The sequence below is a fragment of the Jaculus jaculus genome, chromosome 5 (genome assembly GCF_020740685.1).
Source record: "Jaculus jaculus isolate mJacJac1 chromosome 5, mJacJac1.mat.Y.cur, whole genome shotgun sequence".
Classification (NCBI taxonomy): Eukaryota; Metazoa; Chordata; class Mammalia; order Rodentia; family Dipodidae; genus Jaculus; species Jaculus jaculus.
The window spans coordinates 135,545,270-135,563,075 of NC_059106.1; the positions used below are offsets into that span (position 1 = coordinate 135,545,270).

General features: G+C 42.8%; 1 protein-coding gene across 2 annotated transcripts in view; it reads left to right on the plus strand.

The window, feature by feature from the left end:
- Etv5 (ETS variant transcription factor 5) overlaps nt 1–17,806 on the plus strand; it is a 70,122-nt gene that overhangs the window by 5,386 nt on the left and 46,930 nt on the right. For both annotated transcript variants that reach the window (XM_004654304.2, XM_045150153.1), the window contains exons 3-5: nt 29–116; nt 244–291; nt 396–446. In XM_004654304.2, the coding sequence (XP_004654361.1) occupies nt 29–116; nt 244–291; nt 396–446 (187 nt within the window). The remainder of the gene's footprint in view (nt 1–28; nt 117–243; nt 292–395; nt 447–17,806) is intronic.

The window sequence follows — 17,806 nt, forward strand, 5'->3', positions numbered from 1 at the left end:
AATCTCTTCCCCTGTTGGCCTCCTGCAGAAATCTCGGTCAGAGGAATGTCGAGGGCGGCCTGTGATTGACAGAAAGAGGAAATTTTTGGACACAGACCTGGCTCATGATTCTGAAGGTAGTGAAACTTCCCTGTATGCTGTGGCTTCAGATTCCTCCCAGGGGCAGCAGCCTGCGCTCCTCCCCCTCTTCTCTCCAGCAGGAGAAATACCCTGATTCTGGGTCTTTTGTTTTTTTAATTGCAGAATTATTTCAGGATCTCAGTCAACTTCAAGAGGCTTGGTTAGCTGAAGGCAAGTTTTTTGGCTGTCCTATTTTCCACATAAAACATTTTACTGTGCCTTTTCGTAAAACTTAAAGGTCTAAAATTAAAAAAAAAAAAAAATCTCTTTTCCAGCACAAGTTCCTGATGATGAACAGTTTGTCCCAGATTTTCAGTCTGATAACTGTAAGTACCTTGGTAATGGTGACACATTTGTTCTGAAACTGTTTGGTCTTGGATCATCTATGTTAGAATACCCTTCAACTCTAGCCAGAAGATTTGGAGAGTGGAATGCATGCAGTTTGTTTTAATAATTCAGAGTTAATCCTGAGTACTTGTTTCATTCCTTATTCTACTCTATTGCAAGCAAGATTTACTTAAGTAAAAAGAATATATATATATATATATATATATATATATATATATATATATGCACATATATATGTATTTACCTTAAGAATATTGCAAAGCTTGGAGTTCAGAATTGTAAATTGACATAATGTATAAGATGTTGTGCCAAACATCTATTATTCATACATTTTTCTTAAAGCACCTCCTCCCCCTTTTTGCTTTATAAATTCTTTGGGCTCAGTGGTAGAGCACTTGCCTAGCATATATAAGGTTCCAAGATCAATCCCCACCATCAGAAAAAAAATAGTTATAAATAGAGTCATTGATGAGAGTGAGGGATCTGACATTTTTCTTTCTTTTTTTTTTTAAATTACAGTACACAGTTAATGGAAAATTCTAGCTAATTGTGGTTTCACTCAGCATGTCAATTTTGTTTCCTCTAAGCTAAGGAAGGGTGGTCACAGAGTGGCTTGATTTGCTCTTACTTTTCATGCAGTTGCTATGACTCCACTGTACAAAAAGAGTAAAACCCTTCTCACAATGCTCACTAGGTACTCATTACTTGAGATAATAAAATTAAAGGAGGAGCTCCAAAACTGGTACTGGCGGGGTTAGGTTAGCCTTGGTCTTTTGGGCTCTCCTCAACAGGTTTGGGAGCTTTTATGGTCCAGGCAGAGCTATCAAGGACAAAGCTGGCTGATGAAATTTGAGCAGCCTAGGGCTGCTCTAGAGAGCATTAGTCACTGGCAAATGAGCAGGTTTAAGAGAGGCCTGGAGAAAATGCTGCCTCTCTTGAGAGTTGCATCATAGAGAAATTCATGTCTCTTAGTCATAGTTTATAATAGCAAGCACCTGAGCCAGACTGAGATTGGATTTCTCATTTTGCACCAACAAATTCTTCCCAGGTTTGTTTTATCTCTGGGGTGAGTGTGTAAAAATGCCACTGGGAGAAAGGATTTCTGGGTCTGTGTAAAAGCTACGTACTGTAAATCTGCTAAGGGAAAGAATGTTCTGTAATGTTGGGCCTCACGTCCAAGGCAGAAAATGCCTTGGAACTTTAGAAAGGAATAGACTGTAATTCAAGATGCATGGTTACCTTAGCTTTGTCACAGCTTGCTGTGGATGTTTGCTATGCAAAAGGAAATGCTTGTTAATTATTGCCCTTTGATTACTTTCAAGTGATTGAGAAGCTGGCCACTTGAAAGGCTAAATACAGTGTGCGCGCGCGCACGCGCGTGTGTGTGAGTGTGTGTGTGTTTTTTTGCTTACAGGATGAAGATAGAAATCTGTACTCCAACTTTGTTCTATGTTAACAGTTTGGCCCAGCCTCCCCAGTTCTTTCTCCGGAGCACATAAACTGCAGTCTGTTTGGGAGGTGGCTTTCTTGGCAGAGGTTCATTGAAATGCTTTTATGACACTTGTGTTTGTTTCTCTCTAACCCAAAAGAGTTAAAAGGGAGGTGAGCGGGCTGCATTCAGGTTGATTGCATGTGCTGTCTGTTCCTGTGAGAGATGCCAGCATGCAGGGGTTATACTGAAGAGATATATTATTTATCTGGGAATAGGCCAAAGTGAAGAAATCAATAAATGTATTTTGACTCCAGAAATAATTCCTGCTCTGTCACTAGAATGTACTAAGTCTGTGAATTAAAATACCATACCCCAAGGATCTCCATGAGTTTCAGACCTACATAGTGAATTCCAGGTCAGCCTGGGCTAGAGCGAGACCCTATCTCAAAAACAACAGAAAAGAAAAACCTTACCAAGCATAGAGGGTGGTGGTTTTAATTTTTGTTGTTGTTTTGCTTTAACTGCTTAAGGATGAAGCAGATGGTAAACTGGCCCAGAAAAGCCTTTCAATGCTTTTCCCTCTCTGAGTCTTATTTTTTGTGTGTGCCATAGTGCATGTGTGGAGGTCAGAGGACATCAAGCAAATGCCAGCCCTCACCTTCCACCTTGTTTGCTGCAGTGTCTCTGTGTTGATTCCTTGTGCTTTTATACCAAGCTTCCTGGCTCTCTGTCTCTGTGTCCCATCTCACAGCAGGAGGGCTGGGATTACAGACATTCACCATTGTGTCTGTCATGGGTTCTGGGGATTCAAATTCAGATAGCCTGACTTGTATGGCAAGTGAGTTACCCACAGAACCATCTCCCCAGAGGCCTCTGGGTTTGTTGAGGTGGAGCTTGGTGAAGGATAGATTGAAATAGATTGACTTGCCTGAGAGGTTAGATGAGAACGCCAGTGTGGGGTTGGATAGCTTGGAGTCCTTCATTCAGGCTGGGGCATTCACTGTCCAGAGCTTAGTCTCTAACAGTTCCAGAGCTGTCCATACTGTACCCCTCACTTTTCTTTGAGCACTTACATTGTCTTAAATGTTTTTGAAACACTATTGACTCAACTCCTAAAGAGATTATGTAAGTTTTCCAGATTTAGGTACCCTGCCCATAAGCGTCTGTACATCTTTAAGTGTAATTTGAAGAAATGCCCACCTTACCTCTAGTTATATAGAGTTTTATCTGTGCCTCACAATATGTAGACATTAGTGACAGTTACCTTACCTGGAAATTCTTAAAAATCCAACTCAAGGGAACAGAAAGTATACTCGATAGAGTACTTCCTAGGGACCTCTGCTGTGCCTCCCATTTTCCCCTTGGTCCTAAGAAATAACCCTGAGCATCCCAGGTTGTTTGAGCTGAAAGTCTCTCACCTCCTCATTTGTCAGAGGAGATAATGTAAGTTTCAGATAGCTGGTAAATGAAAAGGACTAGGTGAAAGGAACAACAACAAAATGGTTTTTTACAGTAATGCCTTAAAAGAAGCTTTCACAAACCTGCACTGGTTACAAGGCTGCTTGGTGGACTCAGAGCTCTCATTTCCAAAGGTTCAGGAGAATTGTGACCATCCCCTCCAACACCTTAGTTCTCTTTTTCTATGATGCTGAAAAGATTATTTTATATCTTAATGTATAGTTTTTTTTTTTAAATTTAGAATGTGGAAGAAGTATAAAACAGAAAAGATGGCTAAAGCTTAAAGATGTACTAGTACATGAATGTATATAAAACTACATGTCTATGTTCTACAAATTAATAATGAAGCGCGTGTGTTTGTGTGTAAAGTATGTGGCTAAATAATATGGGTTATTACATAGAACTACCAAGCCCTTGAATCTGGATCTCTGCAGGCGCACACACATTTTTACAGAATTAACAACAAATAAAAGCCAAGGGTAAGATTGGAATTGGAGTACTTCAGTATGAAGATGGGGAAGATGTTACATTCATTTTTTTCTGAGCTGAATTCTTCAGTAAATGTGAGTGTATTACTAGATTTTAGATTATACAAGGAACAGGTTTTTTTTTTTTTAAAAATACTTATTTATTTATTTATTTGAGAGCGACAGACACAGAGAGAAAGACAGAGGGAGAGAGAGAGAATGGGCGCGCCAGGGCTTCCAGCCTCTGCAAACGAACTCCAGACGCGTGCGCCCCCTTGTGCATCTGGCTAACGTGGGACCTGGGGAACCGAGCCTCGAACCGGGGTCCTTAGGCTTCTCAGGCAAGCGCTTAACCGCTAAGCCATCTCTCCAGCCCAGGAACAGGTTTTTTTAAATGCAGATTTCCATTCTGATTTTTACAAAGCTTATTTGTTTCAGTAATGGTATTGTGAACAATTACCAGCATCTTGAATACCTGGACTATGTCATGCCAAAGAGAGGGAGTGATAAGATCTTATTGTCAAATTGTAGCCTCCTTACCAAATATAAGTTACAGAATTGTTTTATAATCTAAATGACCCCATTTTTTTTTCCTTGAGTTCTTTTTAGATCTACCTTTCAAAAAGAAAGGAATTATGGAGAGGAAGTAAGTAATTTCCTAAGGACCAGCTAATTAACTGATAAAATCAACTTTTCATAAATACATTGCAATAGATGGCTGGGGAATAGGATTAACTGTTATGACAGCCCTGGAGCCTAAACCATGTTGATCTTAATCCTGTTCCGCTGTGAGATTGTTCTACTGGGTTTTTGGTGGCAGTGGCAATTGGTGCCTTTCTGCAAGTGATAGAACCACATTCTGGCCACAGGAAGGAGGAACAGAGCTCCATATTGCCTTGTTCTGTGATCTTAGAGCCATTTTATAATACTCCTAACACCTTTTTGTGATGGCCTATAGGCAAGAAAACTAACAGGTAAAAGTACCGTGGAAAGAAGAGATTTGGCTGAGTCGAGGTTATCAGTTAATACTCCTGAGGAACCAGTAGTACTGAAAATGAAAAGTAGGGCGAGAGTAGATGCTGAAGGAATGAGAAAACCATGGAGAAAAGATGATTCAGCCCCAAGTTTTTACAGGTGGCTTTTTAGAGTCATTGTTAGCCAACCCCTTGAAACCCTACCTATTTCCATAGCCTTTAACATCCTGAGACCCAGGACGGCCAGCCACCCCAAGACCGAGAGTAGTGGCCACTGATGTAAAAGAACCATGAGTTCACCAAAATTTGCTTTCATTTAACTTTACTTCAGCTAGGCTTATTTATAACAATAGATTTTCCTCTGTTCTATATCTCTTTGCTGTTAGTCTGCTAATAAAATCCAGTAATAATCTTTCTAGTCTTTTGTATTTGGTGAGGAGAACCTTGAGATGGGGAATAAATCTGTCTGCAGATCCTTGTATAGTGCCAGAAGTAACAAAATCTTGGCATCAATCAAAAAGTCACCACTGAGCCTCTGCTCCTCAGCTTTCTTTGGTTTTACAAGAGGAAGATACTGGTGGTGGAATAAAGCTGAGAAATTCTATCAGCCATTCTGTCTGATAATGTGCCCTTGTAGTGATTTCAGCCCCAGGAAAACCTGCTGCTGGGGAAGATGGGTTTAAGTGTGTGACTCTTTACCCAGGGACTGTTGGCTGCACATGTTTCTTGGATTTTAATGGCGGTAAAGTACATCCAGCCTCAGAGGCTGACAGCCTCCTCTCGGGCATACGGCTGCCCTTGAGGCAGCTTGGGCCCCATCTGTGCCCTGGCACACAGTGCTTCTCCACTTGGAATCCAAGGAACTCGGAGTCTTGTCATGTTGCAGCTCCCAGCTTTTGGATGAGCGCCAGCCTTGCTGATGCCATTACCGGATTAGGTTGCTTTTTTAAAAATTCATTTTGTGAACTCATCAAGCTCATTTAACAGAGGCTTTGGTCGGCAGTTTCTGTCACTGTCCTTTCTCCAATTCATTTAAAAAGAGTTGCAAGACATGAGGCCTTTAGTGTATGTGCATGGGCCATACTAATTTATCAGTGTGTGTTGGGGGGGGAATCTAAATCATAACAGGAATGTAGGTGACCGTGGACTAGCCATTCAGATGTTAAAAGGCCCCAGCCTAGCAAATAAAGGAGGCTCCCCTGCTTAGAAGAAGAAAGCACACAATTGCTGCTGAGGGTGAGGAGCCCAAGGGGTGGGCTAAGATGGACTACAAAAGAGCCAGGAGTCTCAGGCTAACCTGACAGACAAGGTACAGAGTGAGGGTACTGTACTCACAAAGATCTCAGAGAAATGGGAGCAGGCAGTGAGGAGAGGTAAACACAAGATGCATAAAAATAGCCAAGCGTGTTAATGAAGAAAAGGAAACAGTCAATGAGCTCGATGTGCCCTCTATTTGGTTTTCCTAAAGAAATGACTTTCCCTTGAAGTAAAGTCTGGTTGTGACCAGCTCTGTCAGCTGTTCCTCTGTGTAGTCACTGAAAGTTGAGAAGAAAAAGAAACCAAACCAGTGTTTTAATGCCTTGCACTTTGTGAGAAGTCTTGGAAGAGATTTCAGCCTCCAACCCCAGATTTTCACATTCTTCACTTTTGATTTGTCCTGGGCATTCTGGAAGGTTATTTTAAACCTTTCAGGGCCACTCAGCAGCCAAGAAAGGAACTATAAAATTGTTGAAGTTAGGTAGCTCACCACCCCCCTCTGCAGCCAGCGAACTTTCTGGTGTGTACCTCTGCCCTGGGGAGGAAGCCAGGTGCTCCTGGGCTAGCTACCAGTGATGAGTGTTGGAGAAAAGGCTGGGAGAGAGCTGCCCCTTCATGTAAACCAGCACTCCAGGGCGGAAGAAATAGCCGTGACAGTGTTGTTCTCTGCTGGAAGCTACACTGGGATTCTGAACAGGGCTGCACTGGGTGGTTTTTCTTTTGCCTTTCCCCTTTAGCCTCAGGGCACTTCTGACCTCACTTTTAGCAGATTTGCACAGCCTTGCAAATTTTAGCAACAGCCCTGGCCATTTGGATCCTAGGGAGAGTGCAGAATGGGCAGGCGCCCCTGCAGTGTCTGAATTTCTTACATAAACACTGCGTCCTGGCTGAGCAGGCATCCCAGAGGCGACAGCTGAGCCCTGGTAGGTCTGTTCCAGCTAGCTGAACTGCGGACTCCCCCTCTTTTGTGAATGGAGCATTCCAAATTGGTTGTGAATGGAGGGCGGGGCTCACTTGCAGACTTTTTCAATGAATAACCAGACCCCATTGTGCAGCCTGTGGAAAAACAACCAACTCAAACAACACTGGGACTGTTAGAAATATGCTAGTGATTGGCAGCTTGGAGAGCCTCCAGAATTAGTTTCCTTTGGCTCCCCTGCTGTTCACTGTTCTCCCAGCCTGAGCTTAATGGGGTTTGAGTTTTCTTTTAAGTGCTGTCTTTAACCCTCATGCTGCCAGGCTGATGACCCGGGCTAATGGGGAAGGGCTGTGTGGACTCAGGAGGCCTTGAGGTTTGTTCTCTTCGCTTTGTCTGGTTGGTTAGACTGTAGCTTTCTAAAGGGAGTGATACTAGAGCAGAGGGTGGTGTAGCTTCCCCTGGAGAGATTTGTTGAGACTTGATCTGAGGATATATTACCCTTTTATCTCCTTCCCTGGGGTTGCGGCTGCAGCTCCCACTGCAGATTGCTGTCTGCTCTCCTCTGTAGGCCTGAAGGATCTCATGCTTGCTGTTTTTTTGCTTGGACTTAAACATGGTGCCAAAAAAAAAAAAAAACCCTGTAATTTCTCTACCCTTTTTTTTTTTTGCCTCTTTCCTGTTTTGTTTCCCTCTGTGACCAGGTAAATGTCACTTCAAGCACAAATCAAATGGCTGGCCTCACCAAATGGGTATCTAGGAAGTAACAAGAATCCAGGGGCTGGAGAGATGGCTCAGTGGTTAAACTTGCTTGCTTGCAAAACCTGAAAACCAAGGTTCCATTCCCCAGTAACCATGTAAAGCCAGATGCATAAAGTGGCCCGTATGTCTGGAGTTTGCATTGGCGGGAGGCACTGGTGCTCCCAAACACACATTCTCTCTGCCTTTTTTGATCTTTCTCAAATAAAAATATTAAATAAATGAATAAAAAAAGAACCCAGCCTTGAAGCAACCCTCAAGTCAGTGTGGCCCCCTCATGCTGAAAATAGACCAGGTTCTGGGGTTATACACCTCAGTACCATCCACCTTTAAACATCCTCTAACATCTTGGCTAACAACCAACTCCCAGGACACTCCATCAAGCTAGATGAGCTAGCCCAAGGCTGTGTAACAAGCATCAAAAGGACACAACCAAAAAGCCAAACAAGGTAATAATGCAACTTCCTCAGAATTTTAGAATGCCCTTCTAAGTGCCTCACAACCATAAGGCTATTTGCATTTTATTTAATTACTTTCTTGGGGTGTGTGTGTGTGTGTGTGTGTGTGTGTGTGTGTATGCGTATGCGTGTGTGTGCACACATGCACACAGATGTGTGCACCTCTTGTGCACATGTGAAGTTTGGTGTCCTCTATTGCCTTACTTCCTTGACATGGAATCTCACTGGCTGACCAAGCCTCAATGGTCATCTTATCTCCAACCCCATCAGCACTGGTGGCTACAGGCATGTGTGTCGGTGCCTGGCATTTTATGTGGGTGCTGGGGATTGAACTTGGGTCCTCAAGCTTGCACAGCAAGCACACTTAGCCACTGAACCATCTCCCCAGCTCCTGCATTGTGCTTTGCCATTAACTTCCCCCCCCCCGAAATATTTCCCCTGTAATTAGTCTTGCAAGTAGTATACCTTCCCTATTAAAAATGAAACAGGCCTGGGCAGATTGTCCTTTGTCAGAGAGTTTGAAACCTGACAGGAGGTGAGTCTAGATATATCTATTGTACAGGAAGTTGCTGATGGCAGGCTTCTGCAGATTGAGGACTTTGGCTTACATAAACACTTTTTTCAGCTGCATGCCTTGGAACTCTGGCCTGAAAAGCAATTCTGGGGGGTCTTTTGGAAGACCAGATTCTGGAGCCCATCCCAAATTTCCTAATGTAATTTAATTTTTTTTCCAATTTAAAAAAATTATTTGAGAGAATGGGTGTGCGCTGAAGCATCCAACCACTGCAACCGAATAAACTCCAGCTATGTGCTTCACCTTGTATATAAGGCATTATGTGTGTAGTAGGGCATCAAACCTGGGTCCTTTGGCTTTGCAGGCAAGTGCCTTAACCGGTAAGCCATCTCTCCACCCCTCCTAATCTAAATTTTAATAGAGAACAATTGAGTGGAGCTAATCACACTGTGTTGTAGATTATCAGAAATGTTCTGTTCTTTCTCAATTTCCTTATCATTCCTCCTCCACCAGCTGTGGAATTTTAATTTCTTTAGGTATACTGAGAAAACATCATAGGATTTTAACCTGTCAACTTTCATGATTGTAAACAATATCCCATAGTAATTCCCTCCCCCCACTTTCCCCTTTGAAACTCCACTCTCCGTCATACCCCCCCCCCTCAATCAGTCTCTTATTTTGATGTCATGATCTTTTTCCTCCTATTATGATGGTTTCATGTAGGTAGTGTCAGGCACCGTGTCGTCATGGATATCTAGGCCATTTTGTGTCTGGAGGAGCACGTTATAGAGAGTCCTACCCTTCCTTTGGCTCTTACATTCTTTCTGCCACCATCTTCCTCAATGGACCCTGAGTCTGGGAAGGTGTGATAGAGATATTGCAGTGCTGAGCACTCTGTCACTTCTTCTCAGCACCGTAATGCCTTCTGAGTCATCCCAAGGTCATTGCCAACTGAGAAGGGAAAGTTCTCTAGTGAAAATATGAGAATAGCATTAATATATGGATATGAACCTTAAGAGAAGTGCTTACAGGGCAGTTTGAGCATAATATATACGTTTATTGGTTTACAGTTTCAAGGGAAGCTTCCTTTTTTTTTCTTTAAGGTAGGGTCTCACTCTAGCCTAGGCTGATCTGGAATTCACTGTGTAGTCTCAGGAAGGCCTTGAAGCGATAGTAGTCCTCTGCCTTCTGAGTGTTGGAACTAAAGGCAAACAGATTTCTTACATAAACCCTAATTAAGAGTCAGTTTCCCAAATAGTTAAAGACACGATAAACTTAATAAGTTTCATCATATTGGGGAAAGCATGGCAGGAGCAGGAAGCCTGGCATCACTTTGCACATCAACAGGGGGAAGTAGCAAGAGGGACAGGAAGTGGGGCAGGGTTATAAAACCTGCCTACTAAGGTTCCACCTCCTAAAGGTTCCACAGACACTACCACCAGCTGGGGATTAAGCATTGAAACACTTGTGTCTGTGAGGACATTCCATATCCAAAACGCCCAATTTCTATTCCTGTTCTAACAGGGAACAAATGATTGTTCTTAGGCTTTAATTATCTCCAAAAGCAGAGAAATTCTGTTATTTTTTTAAATATGCTCTGCACATTGTACCTAGTGCGTGTCTTGAGTACCTGTTCTCTTACATTCCCCATCTTCCAAGAGGCCAGTACAAGCCTTCTATCTAGTAGGGAATGACTACAAAAGGTCAAAAAAAGGTAGGTTCTAAGGGCTCCCAGTGGGTGGTTCTAAGTGAAGTACGTCATGGTTGCACAGAGGTGAGCAGCTAATGCTGTGACTCCCAGGAAGTCTGTGGGCTCCAGAGGCGGGCCCAGCACAGATACCCGGATGTACTTGCCAAGTGTCTACTTGTAAAAGGGTAGCTCTAGACAGAAAGGATGATTCTGGGGAGAAGCCAGTTTACCTAGGGTTTGGATTGTCTCATGTCAGATGGTAAATTTAAAGTTGGTAAGATTTTTACATAGGATTTACTATTTCAAGTACTTTTAATATGTCACTTTGCTGCTGGTTTAGATGAGAATTTTATGTAAGTTGGGAGTAAATTATGAAAGGGATGGTAAAACTTAAGCTTCAATTTAGTTTCGTTTTTCTTCAGGAAAAGTATTCTGTTTGCCCTTATCCTGCTGGTGTGTTCCCCTGTGAGCGACCCTTGGTGGGTCAATTGTGGTCAGTGCAAGGCCACAGCAGAAGAGGTTGTGCTGTTTTCTCTAACAACACTGGGTGGGCAGAGCAAGGTTCTCTTCAGACCTCTTTCTCAGTCTTCAAAATCAAACATTGTCTCTCGTATTGGTAAGCTTGACTATTAAAATATTCAGAACAGCTGCTGAAACAAAGTGGTGGACTCATCTGAAGGGTGCTCAGACCTGCCTTTGGGTGCTGGGCCAGGCGGTCATGTTGCTTTGCAAACACCCCGGTGGCTGGCCATTCTGTGGCTTAGGTCTGAGGACCCAGCACATGGCAGTGGAAGGAGGTGGTGCATTAGAAGCTAGAGAAGCCACAAATTGTTTTCTTGGCCTTTTTTCAGAGTTGGCTCTGTACGTGCGGACAAGCCTTTTACTTGGCTGTTAAGGTGCTTTGGTGTTTTTTTTTTTTTTTTTTTTTTTGATGGTCTGTAAACTGTGGGTTATAAAGCTTTGTACAGTTAGAAATACTCTGTGCAAAATAAAATACTTCCTAGGGAATGGATCCGTATCCATACAAACACAGTCCTTACCTCAGTCCATGTTGGCCCAGTTCTTTTCTAGGCTTTTCTTCCCTTTAATTTCACGTACAGTTGAGGCCTCTGGGTTCCCATTTTTAGAAAGCTAAAGCAACAATCCAGAATTGTTTGTATAAATGCATCCTTTGAAGAGAAAAACTTCACAGATCCAAGCTGTTTCAGGACTAAGCTGAAGTGTGGAGAGTGTTAACAGAAGTAAATCTGAAACTAGTTCATCTAGGTCTAAAAAAAAAAAAGTTCTCTGATTGGGCTTGGTAGAAGCATGCCTTTAATCCCAGCAGAGGTAGGATTGTTGTAACTTCTAAGCCAGCTGAGACCTCATAGTGAATTCCAGGTCAGTCAGCATGGGCTAAAGTAAGACCCTACCTCAAAACACAAAAACAAAAAACCTACTACCATTGGCCATTGCAATAATTATTGGCATTCAAGGTGGGTTTTTTTGTTTTTTGTTTTTTCAAAGTAGGGTCTCACACTAGCCCAGGCTGACCTGGAATTCACTATGTCATCTCAGGGTGGCCTTGAACTCATGGTGGTCCTCCTACCTTTTTGCCTCCTGAGTGCTGGGATTAAAGGCGTGTGCCACCACGCTCGCCTTGGCATTCAGTTTTTCTTCCATTTGGTGACAGGTGTTTTTTTGTTTTTTTTTTTTTTGACGGCTTCCATACTTAACAGACAATAACCATGATAATTCCCTCTCCTCTCCCACTTTGCCCTTTACAAATCCATACTCTGTCACATCCCCTCCTCTCCATTAGTCTCTCTTATTTGGATGCCATCATCTTTTCCTCCTGTATTGAGGGTCTTGTGAAAGTAGTACTAGGCACTGTGAGGTCATGTATGTCAAGGCCAATTTCTATGGTGACAGGTTTTCTGCTTGGTAAATTAAGGATGTGATTTTATATCACGAATGAGAAATAGCTATTCAATTCTAGACAATCTGCAGTTTACCATCAGGGAGTTAACCATGGTTCCTCTGACTTCTATGACTAGCTTCTTTTAGGAGAAGAGAAGGAACATTATTATTTCTTCTATTTTAGCTAGACTTTGAAAACCTCCCTTTCATCATTAGTACTGATAATGTCAAAAGAAGAAAGTATGAAGCCACTGTCTCCAAACCCATTAGCAACTAGCTCCTGTAGTGGATGGCCAAGGAAATTACTTGTCAGTTTTTCTACCCTGGCAAACTTAGCCTCTGGACAATTTGAACCCAAAGCTTCCACACTTGGTAGGCCAGTCATATACTACTTGGCCAGCCTCAAATCTGGGACAGCTTTTTTCTTTCCAGATGGAGTCTCACTATGATACCCAGCCTGGTCCAGAACTGATGGGCTCCAGTGATTCTCTTGTCTTGGCCTCCCTAGTACTTGGGACCATAGCTATGTGCCTCCATGACCCCTTCCCCTTGAGGACTCTTGCTTTGAAAAACAAAGGTCTGTCATAGGCCAGTCTTGCTTCCCTATTCAGTGGCCCATTACCTACCCCAAGCTGCTTCTCTGAAGCAGGCCAAACACACTCCCATTTCCATGCAGCAGAAGAGAGAGACCACTCTAATGTTAGGGACCACTTTTACTCTGCCTGGCTAGGCTTTTCCCTTCTGACTGTCCTTTAGAATCTGGGTGTCATCTTACTCTTGGCCACATTTCTTCTCTGGAGGTGTAAAGATTGAACAGCCCCTGGAACCACCCCCATTTCTACCTGATCAACCTGAGTGGCTCCATCCCACTTGCTGGGTTATAATTTAACATCATACAGTAATCTCCCAAGCTCACTGTCATGGACAGAATTTAGTTTTTCACCTTCTGTGTTGTTGAGTTGATTGTAGGATGGTGTTGCAGTCAGATTCACATTGCTGGCAGAAAGCACCTGACCCGAGAGCAGCTTGAGGGGAAAAAAGTTTATTTTGGCTTACAGGCTTGAGGGGAAGCTCCATGATGGCAGGGGGAAATGATGGCATGAGCAGAGGGTGGACATCACCCCCTGGCCAACATAAGGTAGACAATAACAACAGGAGAGTGCTAAACACTGACATGGGCAAACTGACTATAACACCCATAAGCCTGCCTGCCCCCAACAATATACCACCTCCAAGAGGCTTTAATTTCCAATTGTCATCAGCTGGGGAACCTAGCATTCAGAACACCTAAGTTTATGGCGAACATCTGAATCAAACCTCCACAGATGCCATATGTTCTAGCCAGTACAATTTCGAGAAGATGGGAGTGAGAAGGGAGAAAACTTCTTGCTGATACTGTAATCATTTCAGCTGAGCCTATTGGAAGCAAGCCTTGAAGCTACCTCGTCTTTCTCCCCCTTTATTTGTAGTCAGTTAAAATAAGCTAGTTCAGATAGTATGATATGAAAAGTATAATCTTAGAGCTTCTTGTAGAGTATCAAGTCAATCCCCCTTCCTACAAAGAAATTAAAAATCCTTTGTGAATGTAAAACCTCCATGTTTGTCTTTTCCTGCTTTAATTTGTACTTGAGTCAAATCGCAGCTCCAACTCAGGGCCCCTTAAAGTGGCATTGCCCATGTGCTATGGCAGCTTCAAAGTGGGCTTCACTATTGTTGAATCTACTTTGAGTCCTGTATAATAACCCACATTTCAGAGAGCACTACAGCATTAAATACTGTAACACAGGCCTCATAGAAACCAAATTTAGAAATGCCTCCCTCTCCACAGCCAGTGATTTCCCATAAGCCCAGCACACTATACGTGACAACCTGGAGCCAATGTGCTGTTATCAGCTAGAGTGCATGGCAGAGATTTTAATGTTACAAGGAACAAGCAGAAAATGAGAGAAAGCCTTACAGAGATGGTGTCTTGGCCTTAACCTATTGGTGGCATTTATGTTGAATTTTAAACCCAGCTGGAGGAAAGTCTTACAATAATTCCTAATTCCGAGATCTTGGAAGAAATTCTACTACCTCTCAGGTAGCTTCTGAGAGTTGTTGCAGGTACCACTGTGCTGATTTATACATTTCTAAGTTGGCCCCGTTCTTTTCTAAGCTTTTTTTTTTTTTTACTCCCATTAATTTTTAACTCTCATGTTCAAAGACTCTTGAGTTTTCATTTTCAGAATCCTAAAGCAGTCTTCCAGTGTTCTTGGTAACTGCGTGTTCCTGCCACCCCACTTGTGATCAGTGAGTTCTCTGAGACAAAGTCCATTCATAGTATCTTTCAAGCAAAGTGTCTAGCAGGTTTTAGTAGTTGATCGACAAAATTCCTGGGTTTGTATCCTCCAAGTCCTCTCTCAGAAGGTCCTGGCTCTTGAATTTCTAAACTTTATTGAAACTCATATGCTCTTAAGGCCCAGAAAGATGTCTTCTTTGCTCATTCTGTTCACACAGTAGCAAGATGCTGTGTTGGTTACCATTTCATTCTGGTGTTCCCACCTTTTTCTCTCTTCTTCATGAAGCGCCATCAAAACTTGAAAAACTTCAGTCTTAGTCTGAGGTTAGTTCTGTTCCTATTCCAATGTAATTCTAGGCCTATTTGTTGGATCTGCCTTTCTCATAGCCATGTCATAATTACAAGTGCAAAACCTTTTTTCTTTACTGATGTTACCAAGTTTCTAGGTCTAAATTCTAACATTAGAATGGTTTTGTTTGTATTCACTAGTTCCTGAAACTGCTTTTACTAGCTGTAGTGTTTTCTCCCTACATATGAAAAATCTCCTAAGAACAAGCTTTCTTTAAAATTGGCTGGAGGGATGGCTTAGTGGTTAAGGTGTTTGCCTGCAAAGCCAAAGGACCCAGGTTTGATTCCCCTGGACCCACGTTAGCCAGATGCACAAGGGGGCGCATGTATCTGGAGTTTGTTGGCAGTGGCTGGATTCCCTGGTGCACCCATTCTTTCTCTCTCTGTCTCTCCCCCCTTCCTCTGTCAAATTAATAAATAAAATACTTTAAAATTGGCCGTTAGGTTATTCACTATATAGAAGACGACACTGGGCATACAAAGCGGATTCTACCTCCTTGGATCCTGAAATTCGACACCGAGATGACAAGTCTTTTGGTCCTAGATGAAGAGACAGACAGGAAGCTGGGTGTGGTAGCAGACACCTGTAACCCCAGCAGAGGCAGAACTGTCACAGATTTGAGGCCAACCTCGCCTAAATAATGAGTTCCAGGAGGGAGGGAGAAGGACACTGACAGCCCCTATACAACATATGCCCACCTTGGCATTGAGCACATCAGGTATTTGTCCTATCTCCCATGAGTTTCGTTGGAGGTGCTTGGTTCCATGCCAGTCTTTCTTCTTTTTTTGCTTCCTGAGACATAAGTGCACAAGGGATTCTCTAAACTAGCATACTTGTGGGGTATGAGAAGGTAATAAGTTACACTCTCACTTTGTAGCCCAGGATAACATGGAGCTTGCAAGTTATCCTCCTGCCTCGGCTTCCCAAGTATTGGGATTACAGACATGAGCCACCACATCTACCTGAGCATATTTAAACACATGTATATATTTACACACACACAGGTTAGATCTTTAGCCCAGCATCTCTTCTGATAAATTAGATTGGGCCAGTCAAGAGTCCATAGAGCTCCTTTGCCTCCCCCTGATGAGGCCACCAGTTCCAGCACCCCTCTGCTGGTTCTGGTCCTATTTAGCTTTTATGAGCAGAAGAGCCCAAGCCAGCTGCTTGGGGGAAGAGATAGAGGATAACCTCAAGGAAGAGATGTTGATTTTTAATTGTGATACCGTCTCAGCCTGCTGATGGCTGTATTGTGCTCCCTTAAGGACTGTGGGGATGAAATCTAATGAGTTGTCCAGCTGTTCTGGTAATGTTCTCTCGCTACATACATTGTTTTCTAAGTATGCTTTGTGGTTCTGAGCTGGGTATCTGAGTTTCTCTTGTATGTGGAATGACTGGTTGGTGCTGGAAATATTACAGTGGTAGAAGGGCAGTTTTCTGTTTGCCTGTGCTAAGGTCTTTTCCTTTCTGAATGGGCCATAGTCCACAAATCATTTGAAAACCATAGGCTTGGATAGTAGAGGATAGCCAGCATTTAGTCTTCTATGATTTTAGGTTCCGGAAGCTGGATTATGCTTCCAACTTGGTAACAAGCCAAAGGTAGCTTTCTTTATGTGTGAATGCATGAGTTCAAAGTTCTCAAAAATGTTTTTGTTCATTTCTCTGGGGCAGTGGGATATAAAATATTTTGTTGATTTAGTTTTTAAAACATTGCTACATTGGTTTCATTGCTTTCCCTAGCTCATACTTTTTCTTACTAAACCATTTGGAAGTTAGTTGCAGACATTGACATTTCACCTCCACATACTTTGATGTGCACCTCCAAAACTTAGAATCATCCCTATTGCCTAAAGAAAGTAGCCTTTCCTCAGCCATATTTATACTTCTCCATTTGTCCTCAGACTCTTACAGTTGATGTTAATTGCATTTAATCCAGGATTAAGAACTACACATTAGGGCTGTGGTGATGGCTCAGCAATTAAAGGCACTTGCTTTTAAAGACTGATAGCCTGAGTTTGATTCTCAGTAGCCACATAAAGCTAGATAGGTATAAAGTGGCACATTTATAGCAACAAGAGGCCCTGGTGTGCCCATCCATACATTCTGTGTGTATGCATCAAATAAATAAAAAACTAGAATCACATATTAGATGTATTTATCTTATTTATCTTTTTGTTGGAGGTAGGGTCTAAGTCTCACTTTAGTCCAAGCTAACTTGGAACTCACTGTGTAGCCCAGGCTGACCTTGAATTCATGGCAATTCTCCTACCTCAGCCTCCCCAGGTGGGATTAAAGGCATGTGCCACCACACCTGGCCTCATCTTTTCTGGATTTTTAAAAAATTTATTTTATTATTTTGTCTTTATTTATTTGGAAGCAGAGAGAGAAAGAGAGACAGAGAGAGTTGGCGTACCAACGCCTCCAGCCACTGCAAACTCCAGATGTATGCTGTGCATCTGGCTTTGTGTGGGTACTGGGGAATCAAACCCTGGTCGTTAGGCTTTGCAGGCAAAGCGCCTTAACTGCTGAGCCATTTCTTCAGCCCCTGGCCACTGCTGCTGCTTTTTTTTTTTTAATGTTTTTATTTTTATTTATTTGAGAGAGCGACAGACAGAGAGAAAAAGGCAGAGAGAGAAAGAATGAGCGCACCAGGGCCTCCAGCCACTACAAACGTGTGCACCCCTTGTGCATCTGGATAACGTGGGTCCCAGGGAATTGAGCCTCGAACTGGGGTCCTTAGGCTTCACAGGCAAGCACTTAACCGCTAAGCCATTTCTCTAGCCCTTAAAAAAGGCATTCTCCCTACTGTTTATAGGTAGTCTCCCTTTGCCCAGAGGCTGTCCTCAAGCTTAACTGTGTACCCATGGATGACCTTGATTCCAATCCT